General features: G+C 39.1%; 1 protein-coding gene across 1 annotated transcript in view; it reads left to right on the forward strand.

The window, feature by feature from the left end:
- Window positions 1-2520: 2520 nt before the first annotated feature.
- The window catches only part of SYN2 (synapsin II), a gene marked incomplete at both ends in the record, with an annotated part of 143456 nt that continues 123754 nt past the window's right edge, over window positions 2521-22222 (forward strand). The window contains one exon of the mRNA XM_079540282.1: window positions 2521-2885. Within this exon, the coding sequence (XP_079396408.1) occupies window positions 2521-2885 (365 nt within the window). The remainder of the gene's footprint in view (window positions 2886-22222) is intronic.

The raw sequence follows: 22222 nt of genomic DNA on the forward strand, positions 1-22222 counted from the left end.
CCACACTCATAAAAATCTGCACCAGCAGAGGTGACCCACTGTTTCACAGCTGCTATGATAGCATCATTCCTAGGAAAATGTTGCCCAGGAAGCCTGTCTTTCATTAGCCTGAACAGCTGGAAATCAGAAGGTGCTAAATCTAAACTATACAGTGGGTACGGTAGGACAGTCTAGCCAAGACTGGAAACATCCCCAAAGGTCTTCAAAGTGATATGGCATTACTTTCAGAGCAGCCCTCAGTTTTGAACTTTTTCAGTTGTTTCTCTGTTAATACCATTGTGTAGATGTGAAAAGTCATTATAAAGTATACTGATTTGGATACTTCATTCTTAGCCAACACAATTAATCCCCAGTAATTTGATCTTTTTTGCATTGTGATTTCTGTGTTAGGAAACAAGACTGAAAATTTTCATTGTACTCTCTGCTTTGATATTGACCCAATTTATGATTTTTGTCACTCAGTGTACCTGTGATTCATTATTCTCACTTCTTAAGAGATGTAATCAATGTTGAAATAACTCATAAACGCGTAGTGAGGTGCTGAAGTATCATAAATAGTGAGCTGGGCAAAAAGTGCTGTTATTAGTTCTTCCAGGCAGTGTTCTACATAATATTAAATTTAGCAAGCGCTCTGTCATTCTACTCATACACTTTGAACAAAATTTTCCATTTATAGTAAGAGCTACAGGATGAGCTCTGCTTTTTGTTTTGTGCTGCCCTAGGGAACAAGTTCATTGAGGTTTTAGCCAAGTTCAGTTGCCAGTTACCTTAGTGCAGTGTTGGATTTCTAATGCCATTACAGTACTTAAGGGTTGCTTTGAATGGCAGTATTCTAACAGATGTTTTAAAAAACTCTGGAGTCTACAACTGGAGAATGATTCTGAATTTTTAAAACTGTAGTCAGCATAATGGAAGAAGTAAAAAAATGCACATCCTAATTACAGAGGAGATGTTAATGGAGTAATGCACAGTGAATATAAATAGAATATGTAAAGTTGGACATACCTGTTCTGCCCCGTCGTATGCCTCCAGAGTGCACAGGGTGCGTGAATGGGCTTCTGCTGTTCCATCAGCAGCCGAGCTGAGGCTGTTGGCCATGATTACAGTTAGGATATGTCTGTATAATCTTAGTGCAATTACTTTGCTGCACTGAGAATGTACAATAAAGTACTGCAGATAAGAATCAGATTTCATCAATCAGAAAACAAAGGTTCTCCACGCAAATATGTTAACAAGGATGGAGATCTTCCAGCCCACAAATGGGAGCCACCTAACTGCTTGACGTTTAATCATTTGTTAATCCATTTTACAGTAATGGATCCTGACATTTAAATTGCTCCCGATCATATTCACTGGCTGCACATACCTTGCCTTCATACAAAAGAGTACAGCTGACACCAAAGGTAGGTTTTTGGCCTGCAAAAGAGCCCTGCTTAACACTTTTGTTAATGTGCAGAGTGGAATGGACTGTAGTTAATCCTGCCGTGCTTAATTTCGCTTTGCAAGACTGGCTGCTTGTTGTCAGTGAAACCAGCACTTCTGGTGGTGCACAGGAAGCAGTCTGGCCAAAGGGGCTGTTTTTCTACAGTCACTCTTCTATCTAGAACAGCAATTTCAAAAATATGCATCATTTTTGAGGGAATCAAACTGATTGTTTCTCAGTAATATCTTCAGCTGGCAGCAAAGTAGTCGGTACTCCATACAAACTCTTGAGTTTTTCTTTCATTTGGTCTACAGCCTTTTGGTAGGAGAGACTGCTGCTGCAGCATTTAAAGTGGGGAGGAACAAACAGCTCCTCAGCCTTGTGCTTTTACCATCTGCGAACACGTATCACCAGTGGAAATGATGCACACGCACTGTTTTTCACGGTGTTTATACTCTGAGCTCCCGCTCCCAGCCGCTGCCATTCCCGCCGCGCTCCGCTCCTCCTCACGGCACGCGCAGCCCATCGCTGCGTGCTGAGCGCAACTGCAAACAGCTCGGCTTGGAGAGTGCTGCTGCCGCTGCTGTGCCCCGTGCTGTTTGCTTATAAATAAAACCTCATTCGCACACGCGCTTGACGCCAAGCGCCGCACAGCTTCGCGCCTTGACTGTTGCACCGGGTGACGGACCGAGCCCGGCAGCTCGCGTAGCCCGAAAGATGCTTCACGGCGGGGTTTTCGCTTAGCTACAGCCGCTGCCGCGCTCAGCGCCAACGCGGATCCAGCCCGGCAGAAGGCGCGGCGGGCCGACCGCTCACCGCGTCCCGCCGCCCTTCGCCCCGCGGCCTCCCCTCAGCTCCGCGCCGCCGCCGCGCGCGCGCTGCTGCCCCCTGGAGGCGGGCGGGCGGGAGCGGCGGAGGCGCGCGAGCCGCAGCGGCTGTGGTGAAGGCAGCGCCTCCCCGCCCCGGTCGGCAGTGAGGCGGCGACCGAGCCCGGCTGCGGATCGCAGAGCCCGCCGCGGCGCCCGCCGCCCTCCCTCCCGGCTCCGAGCCCTCGTCCAGCCGCCCTCCAGAGCCTCGCCTTTCTCCCGCCCGGCCAGATGATGAACTTTCTGCGGCGCAGGCTCTCGGACAGCAGCTTCATCGCCAACCTGCCCAATGGCTACATGACGGACCTGCAGCGGCCGGACCCGCAGCAGCCGCCGCCGCCGCCGCCCTCGGCCTCCTCGGCGCCCGCCTCGGGCTCCCCGGCCGCGGAGCGTCGGCAGCCGCCGCAGTCGGCGCCCCCCCAGCAGCAGCCGCCGCCGCCGCAGCAGTCGGCGGGCAGCAGCTTCTTCAGCTCCCTGTCCAACGCCGTGAAGCAGACGGCGGCCTCGGCCGGGTTGGTGGACCCCACCTCCGCCTCATCGGCCGCCGGCAGAAAGTTCAAGCTGCTGCTGGTCGTCGACGAGCCGCACACGGACTGGTAGGTGCCCCCGGCCTCGCTCTCCCTTCCCTTGCCCGTCCCTCGCGGCCCCGCTCCCCTTCCCCTGCCGCGGGATCCCTGGGGGCGGTGCGGTGCGGGAGGGGCTGCCCGCAGCCGGGCTGGAAGACAGAGCCCGGACCGGAGCCCCGGAGCCGGCAGGGACCGGAGCCGCGTCCGTCGGCACGCTCAATAAAGCTTGTCTGCCGCACCGAAACGGCGTGTCATGTATTCAGTGAAATAAACACCGCGTGCGAGCGCGGGGGGCGCGAATTTGTTTTGGATGCCGTGGCGCTACGTGCGCTGATTCACATCGGTGAGCTTGTTTTCGTGCTCGGCTCACCGCTGCTGAGATGCGTGCTGGGGCGAAGGTCCTTCGGCAGATCGGCGGCGAGCCCGCAGCTGTGCCTTAGCTCTGTGCGTGCGTGTGGTGATTAGGGTAATTAACAGCTGGGCTTTGGTTTGCTTCCCCGTGTGATTTACCAGAGCCAAACTTGTACTGCAACTCGTTCCTTCTGCTGCCCGTGGGAGAGGTCACCGCTTCTTCAGAGCCGTTTGCCGTGTATGACTGTGCTGAATGTTGTCGTTTACAGAAAGATGTACGTTTATTCACCTGTATCATCTTTCCCTGCCGTGTGTTTACGAGTCAAGCTGTGAATCCCCTCGCGCAGTGTCACCAATTGCGGTGTATAATATCTAAATTGTGCCTAAAAATAATATGGAGTAAAACAAGTATGTTGTTACAGCACTGACATCATTCGGTAATGGATTGTGGGTCTGTGATTTTACTGTCAGCTTCTCGAATTTGTATCCCCGCTGCCTAGACGTACGTGGGCAGTTCTGATTTGAGATCGTTTGCTTTGAAATGGTACTTTAATATAATATTCAATACAGAAATTTACGCATGATAAAAATGGAATTATCCATAGCCAAGGTACTACGTTCATTAAGATAATATTACCTGTTATGTCTCCCTTTAAAAGCAAACAACAAACCCGACAAGGTTGTTGTATCTGCCAGACTACAGAGAGCCTCTGTGTCTACGTCACGGAGACGCATCCATGGACACTGCTCATAGCCTTGCAGATACATCTGTTTATTTGATATTCTACACTGCATGCATTTCTGCTTGGTAAATTGAATAACTACCCATGTTCATGAAGTTTGTTTCTGGTACTGAAGCCAACCTGTGTATTATAACCATGGAATGTTTTGCATACTCGATAAATGCATCCAATGTGAACACAGTATTTCAGCAAAATTGAAGCTCGTAAAGGTCTATTTTGTGAATGCCACCAACTGCAGTTCAGGTAGGTGGCCACATACATTCTCAAATGTACACAAGGTCATACTTGCCTGCTTTTTCTGTATTTTTTTTCTTCCCATGGTATGTGATGTGGATACATAGTAGTTGTATCAAGAACAGTTTCTTGGTACTGTGCTGGTACTGTCTGTTTTCCCTCTGAAAAGCAAACCAGGCTGAAATTGGGGATTTTAAAGTAAGCGTTGAAATACGAATGTGTGTATTCTGATAACATATGCAGAAAAGTTTGTTCTGTATCTTTGGAATTTTGGACACCCATGTTGGAAGGTATTGCAACAGGATTTGACAGTATCATGCTTATGAGCAGGCTTGGACTGCACTATAAGTGATAATTATATTGAAGGCTGGAAGTGGCAAAAGATAAATGACAATGATCTCCTGGCTCTTCCTCCAGCTCCCTGCCTGGTATGATGCACTGACGTAAGATTTAGTGAGATGAGGAATGTAGAGCTGCTGTCATGTGATACATGGAAAAAATACTGTCAATAACAACAAAAACCTCAATACCAAGTAAATCTCTTATGCTAAATGTAGATTCCTGAGAAATGATTTCAGTTGATTTATTTAATCCTGAGATGAAGATTACGTGCTGGGAATTTTGAGCTGCATTGTGTTTTCCTTAAATTGAAAGTGTGTCTGTTGCCTTTGGGTTGCAGTCTCAATAGACATCAAAGAATTTCCACCTGGATCATAATGCAATCCTAGTAATTCAGTATCCTCTTTCTAGCAAGCTCTGGAGTATGTATTATGCACCTTCTTTTGTGAGCTAGACATATTGCTCCTTAATTTTAGCACCAAAAGTACATTGTGTTTCTGTTATGTTTAATTTCTATTAGAAATTAGTTCATGCTTGAAGTCTGAGATGTACTAACCCTTCCAGTGTTGTTGTTGCTACTGGATTCATATGGGTTATTTTACAAATAAATGAATGTCCAGTTGTTAGCATTCTTAATCTTGATCTCAGTGCTTTCTATCATTTTCTTGTTGTAAAAAGCTTTTCCTTTCACAGGCTTTGAAATTATTCTTTTACTGTTTCTTTTATGGCATAAGGAAATTAACTTACCTGTGCTCATTTGCTTATTTTGCCATGCTATCTTGTCTTTAGGGAAAGAAAGAAATCTTTAAGGAACGAAAGCAAGTATAGTCATCTTGTCAAACCATGCTCCTTACTCTACTAACAATCAACTCCATGTTAGAACTGTGAAGAATTATTGTCCTACATGCTCTTCTGAAACTTGCAGCTATGTGAATGAGAGGGACCTTCAAGGACTTCCAATAAGACAAGCTGATGTCAAAGGCTTTGTATCAGTTAATACTGTTACTCCTGCCTCCAAGACAAGTGAAGGAATAAAACAAGCATAAGGCTTTCAGTCAGCTTCCATAGGCAAACCTAAGACAAGCTATACTCAGTGCTTCAGGTTCTCCTGGTCTCCTTCTACAACAAATGATCTTTTGGTGCAAAGGTGGAAGAAAACAACAGTGATTTTTGTCAATTATCTTTGAAGCTTTCTCTCATTCTAGGCTATCACTATAAAGAAGGGATGACTTGTAATTCCAACACTCCTTCAGATGAAGCAGTGCTATTCATTTATATAAAAGCAGTGGAAAAGCTCCTCTTATTTTCTGGCCCATTCTTTATGCATTTCAGCATCATGTTCTTTTCATCTGCAGCTGCATACTAAACAGGTATTTGTAATACCTTCACTGATATCTAGATCCTTTTCCCAAGTTACCACATCTAGTTGAGAACCTTGGAATGTATTTAAAAGGTAGAAGTCATTTTGGTGGAAAAACGTATGATTCCCCAGCACTTCATGGATCTGTTAGGGAGGGGAAAGCTTCAAAGAACCACTTTTTACCTTTAGACTTTATATAATAGACTTCAGCCTGATTATTTTGCAGGTTTAAGTATCTGTGTTGCTATTTTTACAAATGGAAGAAGCTAAGAAGTAAAATCATTTGCTCAAGGTCATTCAAGAGCCTAGTGACAGAGCTGAAATAAAACCTAGGTATTTCGCTTCACCTTTTCTTTTAATTCTCCTTTTCCAGCTGTTCTGCTGTAAAATTATCAGCTAGACATGTTTATTTTACAATATATTCAGTTTCTTCAGGAAATAACCATTTTGTTCTGCATGCAAAATGTGCTGAATATTCAGTTCTGTGTGAGCAATTGATTAGAGGGTGTACATCAGTGGCAAGGTGCCAAAATGCTGCGTATGTAAATCCTTGTCTTTATTGAAAGCTTATGTATATTTGGAGAGTTGTTTACATGCTAAAAAGTAACCATTGCTTGGCTGGTCTCGTGCTTCAAAGATTGACTCATTGGCCATAGTGATGAAAGAAGCAGATGGGAAAAGCACAAATCTTGTAAGTATCAGTGTATTTCTGCTCTACTTTTCTTTCCATCCCAATGATTACACATTTCTTGTGATGTCTGCTGCTTTAGTCTTGTGATAGGTCCAGAAAATCATTTCCAAAATCCTTGTGCTGTCTATGGGCTAATATTGCTCATCGTGATGTTTTTAGTCTTTCTGGCATTGTCTCAGTGCAGAAAGACACTGATTTATGATACAGAAATTTACTTCAGGTTTATTTATTTATTTATTTATTTTGCAGTTGTCCAGGCAACTGAAAACAGTTTCAGTTAAAGATACTTGTGATGTTGTTATGTGTAAGGGTAACTGCCAAACAACTTGCATACTACAAGTTTTAAAAGCTTTAAAGTGTTTTAAAGTGATCTTAGTGAGGAATTTCATCTGTATCTTAAAGAATTGGCAACCCTGCAGACTCGTTAAGGTTATGGCCTTTGGACTAAGTTCCTAATACTCTTAAAAGTGGGATGGCAAGCAGATTGTTACATGAAACCAGCATGTGCTTAGATAGCTCCATGCAAGCAGGTGGTTAGACTGGTACTACATCTCAGCACACATTGCAGTTAACTCTATGCTAAAGCTCTGCATTTTTTAAAATCAAAATAGCAACATAATTAAAGAAGACATGACTGTAACAGAAATGCTAAATCATAGCCTGAACCATCCACCAGATGGAATGCCTGGTGGGAAGTCAGGGCAACCCAGTGGAACTCAGTTGTTTGCAATGCAGTGCACCTGAATGGCTGAAAGGGGTGGAGCCAGGATCCACCTCTTCCCAGCCCTCATTTAAGGGTTGGCACTGGAGGTGAGAGTATCTCACTGGAGATTCTTGTGTGCCTGAGGCCTTCTGAAAGTAAGCGGGTTCTTTTCTTAGTTTCTGTGTGCACAGCTGTTGCATTTGAGCAAGTCTTCTGTTGCTGCAGCCTAGGACCTTGCTGCTCTGCTGTTACTACTGTGCTTTCTGTGGCATTAGAGCATTATAATGACCAAAAGTAACGTTGCCATGAGCACAAGCAGCACGTCTTTCTGCTGTCTGAGAGGATGGATGAAACAATGTGAGCTGTTCCAGAAATTTTTATTTTGAATTCTTATCTACTTGTAAGATATGAAAAACCAAATAGCTTTTACTGAAGGGATGAAGCTATGGAACAATATGCCTTGTTATTTGTTCTTTGTCCCCTTCTTCTTTCTTTTTTTTTTTTTTAATCTTAAGTGAATGTTGAGCAAGAATTTAAGAAGGAGGGCATGCAGCTGAACCAACTGAAGTGAATGGCATAGTAACGTGTTAACAAATCTGAATTTGTAGCATGGAACAGTCTTATTCAAATAGTACTTCATGTCTGTACTCTGAAATGGCTAGCTGATATAGTTCTTCACCATATGATGTGTGTGCTAGAATTTGATGATAATGCAAGAGAAGATTCCAGAGGGTTTTTTAGTTCACCTTCAGTTCTCTAATGCTTGAATGCCTTAGTATAAATAACGAAACGCAGTATACAATAGAGATTGCCTTTTGACAAGATATTTATAAAAAATAGAAGTAGAAAACTCTGGAAAGAGCTTTTATCCTCCAGATTGTGTATTTATTTAGACAGTTTCTTGTGTGCTGTGATGTAATTTCAGGCAACTTAGTGTGCATGAGATGCTCATTAGAAACTTGAACATTCTGTATGTGTTCATTTTTGATTTCATCTGCCATCCCCTCCACCATAGTTGGAATAGGAGTGAATCTTGCAGTCTAGTTAGTTGAAAAGTGAAATGTCTCCAGAGGACTTTCTGTGTTTTGAGCTGTTTTAAACAGACGCGTTAGTCTCTGGTCTGTAAAAACTACAGGACACAGCAAGCTGTAGTTGTTTTTATTACAACCATGTTTCTCCCAAAGATCAATGCTAAATAAACATTCTTGCAGTATATTCTTGATATAACACTTCAGCATTTGCATTTTTAGTACCCAGTTCTTAATAGTACAGTGAGATGGTTTGTACGCAGTATCACAGAATTTTATTACCTTCAGTATTCATCCAGCTTGCCCCCAGCAACTGCTCTAAACTATGGAAATCTCTTTAATATGTTATATTTGTAGATAAAATACACTTTCAATTTAAAAAACAATATGGTAAGACCTTACTGTTTGTGAATAAAATGTGCCTGAAGAAAGGAACAAGAAGTACAGAAAGTTGTATTTGGGTACAGAATCTCTGAAGAAGAATTCTAGGCCAGACTGGATGAAAACTGCTAGATGAAAGGGTAATTACAAGTAGGTGGAAGAGCTGTAAAGAAATGGCGAGGAGAGCCATGAGCTGTGAAGTAAATATTGCCTGAAATAATGACATTTGTCCCAAAGATGAGGCTATTTACAATGTAGAGTGGAAAAAAAGTGTAAGAAAGTGATAAGACCTTAAAAGTGCCATGGGTGGGAGGACATTATGGCTTGGTCTAGGATGTAAAATATTTGCTTGATTGCATTGCTGCTTCTGCTAATTAAGCAGCTCTGTCTGTGCTAAGTCAAACTGACTTCTGAGAAGGGAGCCAGTGCACTTTTAAACAGCTGGATGGAGGAGAATGTGGGTATATGAGTATTCATGGCAACATAAGTGCAGACTATGAGCAATTGGAGACTTGCAAAAAAGTGGGAAAATTGTTTTGTTTATCAATTTTCCAGTACTACTTTCACCACAAGTGTGTATCCACCTGGCTGAAACAGAAATAGTCACAAACTCTGATAAACACTGATTAAAAAAAAAAAAAAAAGTTGGTGACCAATGTAAATCTGTTCGTATATTTGCAAGCAAAAGTTATATAAATGGTAATTCAGAAGACAGTCTTAAATCTATAGAAGCTCTTGCTGGTTTTCCTGTGGACAGCCCTGTGATCTTTTTCATCAAATTCTGCTGTTACTAGAATGTGGCTTGTAAAGATAGTATTATATTTGTTAACTTGTTGCTTTTAGCAATGAGCTGCTGCTTTTACGAATGAGCTACTTCTATCTCATTCAGTCACTGTTTGGTAACTTTGCAGCAGTGGAAATTGCAGCATGTTCTTTTGAATATTGCTCTGGAGGGGACTGATTTTTCAGGCAGAGCAACGTCTAGAGCAGAACAGCACCAGCCCTCAAGCTGTACCTAAAGCTGACTGTTTTCTGGTTTGGCAGTGTCGGGCAATAGCATGGGACATCTGCTTTTCTCAGTGTGATTGTGGCTGCCTCTGAGCAAGTGAGCTGCCTGGGCTGATGAAGGCCACCAGAGGATGCCTGCTTACTCTGCTTCTTTCTGAATTGCAAGCATCAGCAGAGATGGGATTCAATTAAGGGATGGATCCAGTAGGCTGTGCTGAAGAAGATGGGACTTCAGGTTTCTTTTTTAAACTTTTTCTTTTTTTCTTACCTACATGCAGCAGCTGTTTTCATCCCTCTTTCTGTGTACCAGTTACTGAAGTGAGCAGAGGATGCATGGGATGTCACTTAAGTTGCTGAGCAGGAGTAGTCTTCTCTTAACAGCTTTCATCTCTGGACACCGATGTTTGGACTCGGAGCATTTTTTGTAGTTACTGAACTCAGCAAAAGGGGCAGGAGAGTTCAAGCTTTTTCTTCCCTCCATGGGCATCAGATGTGGTTTTGCCATGTGCAGACAGGAGTGTAAATGCACTTTCCATGTTTCTGTAAAAAGCACCATGGGGTGCGTGGTGTCTAATGAAGGGTGATCACCTCTTATTTCATCCCTTACCAAACAGAGAAGAAAAATGGCACATGGCGCCATCAGCCAGTCTGGTGCCAGAAACTGTAACTGAAGGCAGTTCGGGTGCAGTGTTTTCAGAGGAACAAGCTCCCTACTATTGATCCTCAGAATGGGACCCACTTCTTGAGATGAGAAGAGATTCTGCCGGAGCAAAATTATAAGTTCTTAGACTCTGTGTGGAAATGCTTTAGCTCTATGTGCCGTGCTCCTCAAGAGGAGAATATTTTTAGTTTTAGGAATCTAGGAAATAACATTCATGGTGAAAAAAATAGGATTATGTGCAATATATAAATCAAAGTAAATTATATTAATCAGTAAGAGCAGCTTGTTTTAATGCATGGTTGGTCAAAGTCAACATCTCTGTTGGGTCTGCATTTGGCACGTGTATTGTAACAGATAGCAGTTAGCATGTAAATTGGATTTCATTTTATGTACCACAAAGAGCAGCTTTATTGTGGACCCATATAAAGGTGTGTGTGTGCGTACATACACATGCATATTTTTCTTTCTGCAGTAAAGCAGGGATGCTTTCCTGAATGCCCTGACCACGATTGTCCTTCATGGTAAGGTTGAATTATTTTTGTTTTGTCTGTAAACTCGGTAAAAATCCATGCATGTGAAACTAGTAGCAGTTCTTTAAGGATGCTAATAGAGGGAAAAAAAAGGTTACAAACAGCTCTGATCAGGTGGTTAATGTTATAAAAGTACACTCATCACCCCTATCCTTTAAAAGGAATTAAGTGCCAGGATGCAGGCCCAACCTATATACTTTTATTCTCTTCAAATGGAATATTTTTATTTCTGTTCACGCTCAAATTGAACTGTTAGTAATGCAGTTACTGTCTTCTACAATTCTCTTTATCAGCTGTCTCCATTAATACTGCTGAGGGCATTCTGAGGACTGTGTGCAGTCATTTATCTAAACTATGTCAAGAAATAAGACAGAAAACTTCTAGAATTATTTAAAAGCTGCAATCTTTCTTTAATAATGTCAGAATTTGTTGGTTTTTTTTTTTTTTTTGAATTGTTATTGCAATTGTCTAGATAAGATGAAGAGGAAAACTCAATCTGCGTTTTGCATTTAGTTATCTTTTTTTTTATTAACAAGTCCTCATTTGACCTTTATGTTGAAACAAAAATGGAATATTTAGCATGAAAGTACTGTGGAGTCAAACGACAGTGAAAGGTGTGAACTACTTACTGGCTGTGGAATGTCTCAACATTTGTTTATTTGCTCTTGCAATTTGCTTTTCCATGTGAGCTGTTAAGTACTTGCATGTGCTACCAATGGATTTTCGGGGAAGTTGTAGGTTAGTAACAAACTTTATACTAGTTGATACTATTCAAAAGAGAAATTTCAAACCACTTCTCAGGGATGACTTGGTTATTCTGGGAAGTTTACTCCTGATTTTAATTTGTCACCTTTTATCCGAAAGAAGAAAAATGTATGACGTGCTGCTCATAAATTTCTAGCTACAAACTAGGGTAAATATGCGAAAATAAGTTTGTCCCATTAAATCTACATTTATTGTTTTAAAGAAGGCACATTCTGTTTTTCCAATAATAACAGTAATTGAAGATACCCCATATGTTCTTGGACATGAAATGTAGCGAGCTGCCTGAAAATCCTGAATTTGTAACATTTGTGCTAAATAAATATCCTGTTAAGGAAAGGAAGTTCATAGATTGAATCATATGGTCTTAAATCCTCACCTGAACTACATGTATAATTGACCCATGCTGCCCAGGATGTACACACAGAATGAATAGTAGTACTGATAAGTGTGTGTATGTTAGTTTCAGTACAGCTAATGCTAAGAGAAACCATACTGAATGAGCAGGGTTGCAAATTAGAAGCTGGAGCACACGCCACAGTTAAGATGGGCCCTCATTGTAAACATGCTGAGTTGTGCTCAGTTGTTGCCTGGCTAGATAGATTAAAGCCAGCATGTGTGTACCTCCCTGTGCTGTAAGACATTTAATTTGTCTTTGTGTGTTCAGTGGCTCTGTTTTTTATACCACAGAGTATGTGCAATAGGGAGGCTGGTAACTTTTGCTCAGAAATAGTAATAAAGTGGGGAGAGGAATTTAGAATGGATGGAAGAAAATCAGTTTCTGCACTGAATTGCTGTTTACTATTATTTCTGTACTACTTTTCACATAGTTCTGTAACGAGTAGCGAAACGTATTTATCCCTCTTGAACATAGAATTAAATTAATAAGTATTAACTTAGAACTAAATAAGGACTAACATAGAATGTTCAACTGAGTTCTTGCAATGAGGTCTCAGCCTACCAATCCATATGTTGACTGTTTTGAAATCTTGAGAGTCTTTGAGTCTTTGCTCATTTGACTGCTTTAGAAGTAATTCTGCCCCTTTCCTTTGATAACGATTCCTGCAGTTCTGAAACTTGCCTTTCTAGTCTTTTCAGACACTTTCTATGTCATTAGAGAAATGTTCCAGAAAATCTGGCAGCAGATGGACAGCGAAGGCTAAAAGCTTTCAGTTGTAGCGAACAATTGGAGCAGATTTCCTGGATTCCTAAATTAGGTGCCAGAAGTGTGAGCAATTATGTCATAAAAGGTTCAACATTTGTGTATCTTCAGAATGTCCAGCATGGCTAAAGATTGTGATTAATATAATACTATGCATATTTGCACTGTATTAAACAACTTAAATACAATGCATTTGCCTCATATTTAAAATAAATATAATTGTTTGTATACAAGTAATGGATCTGGAAGTTTCCAGCCAATTTTTATGTTAATACTTTTGTGAATGTTTTATCCAAGGACTTCAGCAAAATTCTTACAGGAGATATGGGAAGGGAAAAGGGAGGATAGCACTCACCATTCAATTGAGAGTAAGGGTTTGTTTTTATTAATTCCTAAAGTAGACATTGAAATGCTGGAAATTCAGTCTTATGAAAATTATTCGTGACTGAAATGTATTTCAGCTTAGAGAAAATCCCTCTTCTGGGCAGAAGTCAGCACCATGACTCAGCTGCTGCTCTTTTCTGATAAAATGTATGTGGGTGGTTATGCTGCAGTAATCTCTATAGCCTTCCCTTCTGTTAGAGCCTACAGACATTTTTCTTACACCCACGCATGTTCTCTGGTTCCATACAGCAGATTAATAGTTCCTTTGTGACAGTTGGAAGATGTACACATACAGCACAGGATCTGCTATATACAAGAGATGTACATCTATTGTTTTAAAGAAAGCACTTCTGTAGTAAAACGTGTAGTCAGAAATATGGGAAGTATGTTTAAATAAAATTATAAATTCTGCATGTCAACACTGGGACATCTGTGTTGTGGGTTTTTTTTTTTTTTTTTAACACTAGGAATTTATCTTATTTCTGGGTGAATTATTTGCGTCTTTCAGCAGAGATTTGTTGTATTTTAGTCAGAAGAAATCACTAGAATAAACACTATGTAAAATGGTTATGCTAAAATATCTGACTGTGTCTTGAAAAGCTGTTAGGTGCTTTCCTATTGTTCTTTAAAACCTGAAGGTGCTGGACTACTGTTGGAGTCTTCAGCAGGTGAAAGCAGAGAATTTAATAAGGTCAGGATTGCTTGTGTTTTTTTGGAAGACGAGTTACACAGTATGAGGTTCTACATTGCTGTGTCACTCCAAATGAAATGAAGAGGAAAAATGAGTGTAACCTCTATTTTATTGTGTCTGTATATTTTTTTCTTGGTTTTCTTTTCTAGAGTGTTTTATTTTTATTTTAGAATTAAACTATATTACAGTCCATATGTAGATAGGATGACAAAGATTATGTACTGACTCTATAACACAGTGTAGAAGCTGAGGACACGTCTTCTGCATGCGTTCTCATCCATTCAGAGAGGATCTGTTACCATAGTGCATGCATTACATCTTTGCCATGAGCCTGAACTTGCCGATCAAGTTTATTCTAGTTTATATTTTAAAATCAGTATGAATACATTGTAGTCTAGATCTACTTTTTTTTTTTTAAAGATTATTTTTGTGATTCTGTAGTATTTTTTTTAAAGTGTGCATACAGGGAACTTACAGGGTATGTTGTGTGGGACTGTTACTAGAAACAAAATTAAATTACAAAAGGATGGGACAAGAAGGAAATGATTTATTGCTCTGTCTACTCCCAAGTGAGTGGGAAGCTTGACCATTAGCTCCTACTAACAGAACATCATTTTATCAAAGCACCATTCACTAAAATGGCCCGTATCTCTGCTGTCAGCTGCCCTTTCTTGAAGTCAGTTGATGCTCCAAGTCTTTGTGGTTTTCCTTATGATAGTCAGGCACTTTGAAAATGGCCTGCTGCATCTCGGTTAAAGAATAACAGTGATTGAGTGACCAAAATGGGTGAGATTGTTTTTTCTTCTGAAGGTATCTTTTGTCATAATTGTCAGGTTTTATTATTTTTTAAGTGAGAGCTCCCAGTTATGTTTGTGCTGAGGTGGATTTACAGTAAATAGAAAGATTTCTTTTTAAACCATTTACAGACAGCATTCAAGGCAATAGCTAAATTGACTAAGTTTCTAAAATATTAAGCATTGCTGAGAGGTACTAATGTGGCATTGACTGAGAATTTGCTTTTTCTCCGTTTGTAACTTACGTAGTGTAGAAAGTGTTGCTTAGACTCTGAAAACATTATCTTCAATCTGTACATATCTCCCCCAACTCTCTGTATTGGTTTGTGTAAGCAACTCTTACTCTCTTCAGGCTCTGTACAGCCAAAGTAAAGGTTATCTGAAATAAGCAAGCTTCGTGCACTGACCTACATAGCACATGCATGAGTCACCAGCCTTGTAGTCAGTATGTTTAGGGAATAAAAGTGTGTTTGTTGGAATAAAATCTTACATTGTCTGCTTTTGCTGATGGCCTTAATTCCAAGTTGTTGTTTGTTTGGTTTTTTTTTTTAGTATTAGAATGTATGAAAGAAAAGATGACTTAACGTGTAGGCAAAATTAACAAGGACAGTGTGAAAAGTAGAAATACCCCCAAATATTTTTCAAGACTGAAAATTGAATGCTTTCTTCTAATAAAAGTCTGCAAAGAAAGTAAGGAATTACATTAACTTTGAAACAGATTATAACGTCCAAGTCTGAATATTTCCTTTAATCCAGTAATTTAACTAGATTTGCCTTACAGTTGATGGCATTAACTATTCAAGGTGAAAGTGATACTCTGTGTAGGTACAGAAGTCATCCCAAGGGCTTATTGTGTGCTGATGTCTTACTGTGATTGTGTGCACTGCTGGAAGGGGTGGTATAACAAATTTGCAGGCTGCTCTTCTGGTGACAAAGCAGTGAAATGTAATACGTTCCCAAACAACAGCTGTAGCTATGGAACAACTTCGAACTGTTACTTTATGAAATGATTGTGTTCAAGAAAGAAAAAATAACTACTTTTATTTCCTGGATTTAATCTGGCTTGTTTCTGCTTTAGCCAGGATACAATTACATTAATTACATTTTTAGAAAACAGTATTTGACAGCACGCTTTGCTTACAGCACCAAAAGGATGTTCTTGCTGTCCTTTATTGCTTGAACTCCTAATTAAAGTTAGCCTTTGATTGATAATGTATATAATAATGTCCAGGACACTGGCATACTATTTCAGATCTTTCTGTTGGCTAGGTTTGTGAAAGTACTTTTTGTGAAACAACAAAAATAATTATCATAAACTGCTTTGTTGTTAGAAAAGAAATAAGATAACAAATCCAGAAAGCATTGTATGTTGGTGATGCAAAACATTTTGTGAGAACCTGACCTCTGTAATTTGCCTTTACGTAGAATGCTGGTTTTTTTTCAAGTGATTTTATTTTAACAGGTCTGATTTAGTGCTCACATGGCTTTGTGAATTGAAATCTATCTGGGAACCTTGATATTCCAAACAGATTGGAAATTGGTCTCCAAACCAGACATGTATTATTCTTATTAATTCCTGTATTTACTTATCTGCCTAGCTATCTGTTATTTAATGCTCATGTTCTCTAAGTAAATGGAAACTCTGCTCTGGTTACTAGGTGTGGGACTAGACTCTTAGTCTACTTATGTAGACTCTTACTAGACTCTTAGCAACTTATGTTGCTTGACAACATAGTCCTAGGTTTTCGTTAGGTTTAAGATGAAGCAGCACTGATTTACGTTATATGATGTGCTCAGATCTTTTAGATCTTTAGTATGTTTTGTTGTAGATTGATTCTTCTAACAACAGTAGAAAATGATTAGGGGTATTTGTTGAGGTTTTTTTTTTTTTTTTTTTTTTTAGACTGATAATGGTTAATAGCTGTTATGCTGATACTAAAGCCATGAGTTGGCTGAGCATGTTTTGCAGCGCATGAGCACAGGGGACTAAACACAGTTCTCATCTTTACAATTCTCATAGTGGTACATGGAATCCTCTCTGCCGGTTGCTCTCACTGCTGTATTTCCATATATTCTTCTGCTAGAAGACATAGGAAGTTTAACACGTTGCCTGACTATTTATGAGGCATCATAATGTAAAACAATTTTATGTATCCCTACAAAAGAGAAGAAGAACCTGGCCTCTGATCAGCTATCTCGCTATTTTTCTCTAATTAATGGCTGTGACATTCAAGGAGTCATTTTAATAATGTGAGCAATAATTGGAAGTAAGGTGCTCTGTCAGTGATTGCACTTGATAACAGCCTTGGACAAAACAAAAATGAATCTCCAGCTATGGCAATTATGTCAATGTTGATAAGTCCTCTTTTCTGCAGGGGCTGCGCTTTGCTTTGCTACAACACTACCACCATACTGCAGTTTTTAGCTTTTTTTTTTTTTTTTTTTTTCCTGCTGTGGATACATCTGTTTTTCACCATCTATGCTACTTTTTACTGTTTTCACTTACTGTCCTATTAAAATGACAAAACAGGACGTGGAAAGCAGACTTCAGTACTGTCGAAGATGAATTCCATGTGATGTAAGATAGGTAGAATTTAGGCAATTATAAACTGTGTGAAACTTAGAATTCTAAGCATTACTGTAAGACAGTGGAAATTGTTCATCTCTGAGGAATCAGGGTTGTGTGTCAGCCTGTATGTGATAGTCTGTGTGATGATTTTATAGCAAAGTATTATGATACTGACACAGTATGACTGACAGCTACTTTTGTCATGCTGTTTTTCACATGTCTCTTAAAAGTGAACTTCAAGGAAGTTTTGATTTAAAAATCAGAGAACCCAAATGTTTTAACAAATATGCAAGATAAGAATATTACATCTTAAATGATTGAGTGATGCATGAATTCTTCTACTGGTCATGATCTTGAGAAGGAAATGCAGATTATTTTAATATAGATTACCAGATTTGTATTTTGTACTTTGTGTCATTTAAATGTTGTTGAAACATACGTGTGTTTTTTGTACATATCTTAAACTACTTTCAAGGTTAATTTTGTTGAAAGGTGTATTTCCAATTCTCCTAGGTGAAAAATGGCAATGGCAATGTGTGCAGTTTTCCTTGAAATAACTGTATGTAAAAGAAGAAATTCAGAGAAATGATATGGAAAATACATTCTCTTTAAAAAGTCATTCTCTTATTTTATACATGGATTTATAAAGATCACTAATGTGAGGGTATGGCTCCAGCACGTAATTGGAATGAAACACTTCATATTTTGAGCTGTGCTGTCTCTACCTAACTTAATTGGTCCAATTAATGAAGAGTGATTAAAATAGGACCAAACTTGTGTCAGAATGATCTGATCAGGACATTTAGAAAAGGACATTTAAAACTGTGTTTAACACAATTGAAAGGGATCTGCTCAGGCACTTCATTCGCTCTATATATCACTTTCTATTTTTTATGTTGATACAGGGCTCTGGCATTTATTACATGTTTAATAGAAGAAAATTAAATTTTGATGCCTTTACCCATCATAATGTCTAGAGAGGTGAGAAATCTTAGTATTCTGTTTCAATTCTGACTGTGATGAAAGTAATATAGTTGTTAAAGTATGTCTAAAAATGTATGATGTGGACTTCTGCACTAATCACATATTTTATTTGAGTTTAACCTGGGAGCTGGTGGGGAAGTTGTTCAGTTCCACCAAGGTATTTACACTGGTACTACAGTGAATGCTTGGTGATAGATTTTGTTCTGAATTCTGAAAGATGATGGGGGAATATTGTTTTGTAAGAAGTTGAGGCGAGAGGGAGTGAGATCAAAATTGCAGATCTCTACTGGAATTCACTCCCTGGTCTGTTTATAGAGCAGGTACATTTTCTGGATCTTGAAATGGTTAAGTTCCATATCATAGCAAAAGATTTTGCAGATGAGGAGCTAATCAACAGCCAGAGTTCAAGCTTGGAAAAGGGTCACCCTGAGTCTCAGCCTGGAGATTGGCAAAGGAGTTCCCAGCATCTGTGAGATCTGATTACTGTGTTACAACAGGTGTGTGCTAGCAAGGGGGATATTGCAGGACTTGGTTAGTTTTTTTCCTTTTTTTTTTAATGAAAGGGGGCAACAAAGGAATTTAATAAATGCTTTCTCAAAGCAGATCTTGATACCTAGGAGCTTTTGGAAAGTCTTAACTGTCAAACAGTGATCGTGCATTATGCACAAATGGATTTCCCAAGCGTGGGTATACAGATGACATTTAAATTGGTTCCGCTCATACAAAATACTGTCTTCTGACTTGCAGATTTTGTCTGAGCTTGAGGAGATAATAGGCTGACTCCTGTCTTATCTATGTAATATTTCTTTTATGCAGAATTGCTAATATTGAGTTTGTTTAATGCAAAAAAAAAATAAATAAATAAAAAAAATAGTGTTCTCTTTTGTAAAGCAAATAGAAAGATAAGGGATGGAAGAGAACAGATTTGTGAGCTCAGTTCTACATTTTTACCTAAAGGCTTCATCTAAGCTACATAAAGAGATTAAAATTAGACCATAAACTTCTATCTAACATATGAAATAATTTGCAAAGGAATATTCTGATTTTTCCAGCTGGTGGAAAATTTCAGCTTCTGACAGGATAAACATTGCAGATATAGATGGCAGGGACATAGCACAACAGGTGGGTGTTAATAATTTAATACATTTTGTTTCCCTAAAACCACATGATAGAATATGCAGGCTTATGCAACTACAGTTTTTCTTTTAAAAAGTGAAAGCTAAATGTACGTGTGGAATCTGAGTATGCAGATAGCCTCAGTGTGCCATATCTGGGGCATGCTTTGAATAGGTGGGAATATTACAAATAAACATTAGAAATACCTATATCTTACTTACAAGAATACTTACAACATCAAAACAAAGCAGTAATCCTGGAGTAGCAAAATGTCCTGTTTGTTCTTACAAATGATGAAGACATTGTAACTCAAGTTAAAGATCAGATTAAAAAGTCTGTCTCTTTTGTGATTGTTTTTTTTTGTTTCTTACTTTATTAAAGATACATTTATTGATGTATTTTGTATATTGTATATTGATAGTGATACTATCTAGACGTGATGTAGGAATATAAATGTTTCATTTATACACTGCATGATTGCGAAATATCTTTTAGTAAATGCTAAATGGACTATTTAGCAACATTTCTTCTGGGGGCTGGGGATCTAGTTTCAGCAATGAGAAGTTGAGTGCAACAGGTATTTTCCATTATAGGAAGAACAAATTTGATATCTTATTTTCTATGACTTAGGTTTTGTTTGGAGTAGTATCTTGCTGATACTAGCTAACCCAATAATAACTATTAATTTATTTCAAAGCAAAATATGTAATTAGGTCAGATGTAATTTCCATGTGTTGTTCTGAAGGGAACTTGTAAGATGGCTTTCCACCTCTGCTGTGTGGAAGCTCAGGTCCCACATTACCAAAGCATTTAAACAACAAGGGTGGAAGCTTTTGCATTTGGCTGCTCTGCAACTCTACCAGTTAGTGGGAAGAGGGTATGAAGTGTTCCAGTATCCAGCAATTTCTGTCTTGGTTGTGTTCCTTAAGCATAGAAAAGCAGCTCAGAAACACAAACAAAAATGTCTACATGCAGTCCTAGCTGTGTGCCTTGTAATGCTGTGAATACCAACAACTGGCTTTACTGATGTTTCTGTGAAAAAAAAATCTCAGAATTTGATGGCAGCACATAATATATTTGCATGTGTTTTCCACACACAGCATATGGCAATTACTCAGATTGCAGCAGCCAAGTGTTAGGCACTTATGTTACTTATTTCTAAGTTTATCTAAAGCATACTTTGCTGTTCTGATCAGATTTATAAAGATTTTCATGTTGTCAATCCTTAACATGGAGCTGAGTCCTTCAGTTAGCTTTGTTATGACTCCAGTCAGTTCTTACATATTAAACAACTGAAATAAAATACAAAAATTGCCTCATTTCTTACTTAGCTAAGTAAGCATCCTACCACTGCATCCCCATGATACAGCTTTGTTTTATACCAAAGCGTACCTTTGGGAGCTGCTTTAACTAATGAAAATAATTACTAATTCTGGTGTACTGTATAAAAATGAAAGTTTGCAACCATATTAAGAAAACTTTTTATTAATTTCTATGGAAATCTGCAGAGTTGAAAAAGTCCCAGTGTTCATCTACCAACTTCAAAGAAGGAATATTCTTCCCCAAATTTAAATAGAGATATGAGCCAGCTCACCAACTTGCTGGAATGTGCATTTTATCAGAGGAGGGTAACGCTGAAGTTCAGGATATCTTTGAAATTATACAGACAGTATGTATAAGTTAACTATCAGCAAATTATTGCCATGTTAAAGTATATGAATCTTCAGAGTAACCAAGATTTTCAGCTTCTTGTGGTGAGGTATCATTGGAATCTTCTTAGACTTGTCTAGTAATAATGAATTGTTACCCAGTTTGAAGAAAGCCAAGTAAATGAGTAACAGTCCTCTGCAGAAAGCCTGCAGGCAAAGGGAAAAGTAGCATGCAGAAGCTGTTCCATGGCAACAAAGTCCATCTTACACACCTATAATTTAGTAATCTTTCCTTACAGTGCCTTGTAAATACTTTATTAGCATTGATACAATGTATAAATCTATGTGAACATAATGTATAGTATATGAATGTATAAAATATAGTCATTTCTAAGACAACTGAGCCAGAAAGCTAAGGGTTAATGTGTTTTTTGATTGCAGTAGGTATCCCGTGGCTCTGAGTACTAGTTATTTCTTTATGTAGCCAAAGAGAATGGCTATATGTGTATATATTTTCGTAATGACTACTACAACAGAGAGTGAACTTCTTTTTTTAACTGCAGTAACATCACAGACATCCTGACTTAGGTTTTTTCTCTCTACGCAAGGGAGTTCTTGCTTAACTGTATAAGGGAAATATACTGGCACAGAGAGTCAAAAGATTTTATAAATTTTCTCTGTTACATCAAATTGATACAGGGACTTTGGTTTGCCTGGACTTAATCTACTGGCTAAAGAATGTACTATACATTAAAACTAATAAACAAAAAACTGCCCCGCTCCTTTGGTTATAAGTGCCTCATCTTCTGTAGATGTCCGCGAAAACAAGGCAGTTAAAACCTAGAGAGGTACCAGTGCTAGGTATTAGGAAAGAATAATCAGTGTTTGAGTCACATAGGGAGGTCACTGCATCCAACTGTGGATTGCTGGATTATATTTCTGGAAGAACTGTGATGTACAATCCCATAGATCCTCAACAAGTCTGATGCTGGAATGGTAAACCAGTAGGTCAGCTCCAGGCTATGGCCTTAAGTCTTACAGGCTTTCTTAAGTAACTTGTTGCATGGATCTGATTTCGTAGATAAGAGGTTAAGTTGGCACAGAAGCATGTAGTTTGAAAGTAAGTGGAGCAACAAATTTGAATCGCACTTCATTTTTAAACAAAATTGTTTGATATTAATATTCTGTGGATCTCCATTTTGACACAGTTTATTAAAATGGAAATCA

This window comes from Tetrao urogallus (assembly GCF_951394365.1).
Source record: "Tetrao urogallus genome assembly, chromosome: 10".
Taxonomy (NCBI): Eukaryota; Metazoa; Chordata; class Aves; order Galliformes; family Phasianidae; genus Tetrao; species Tetrao urogallus.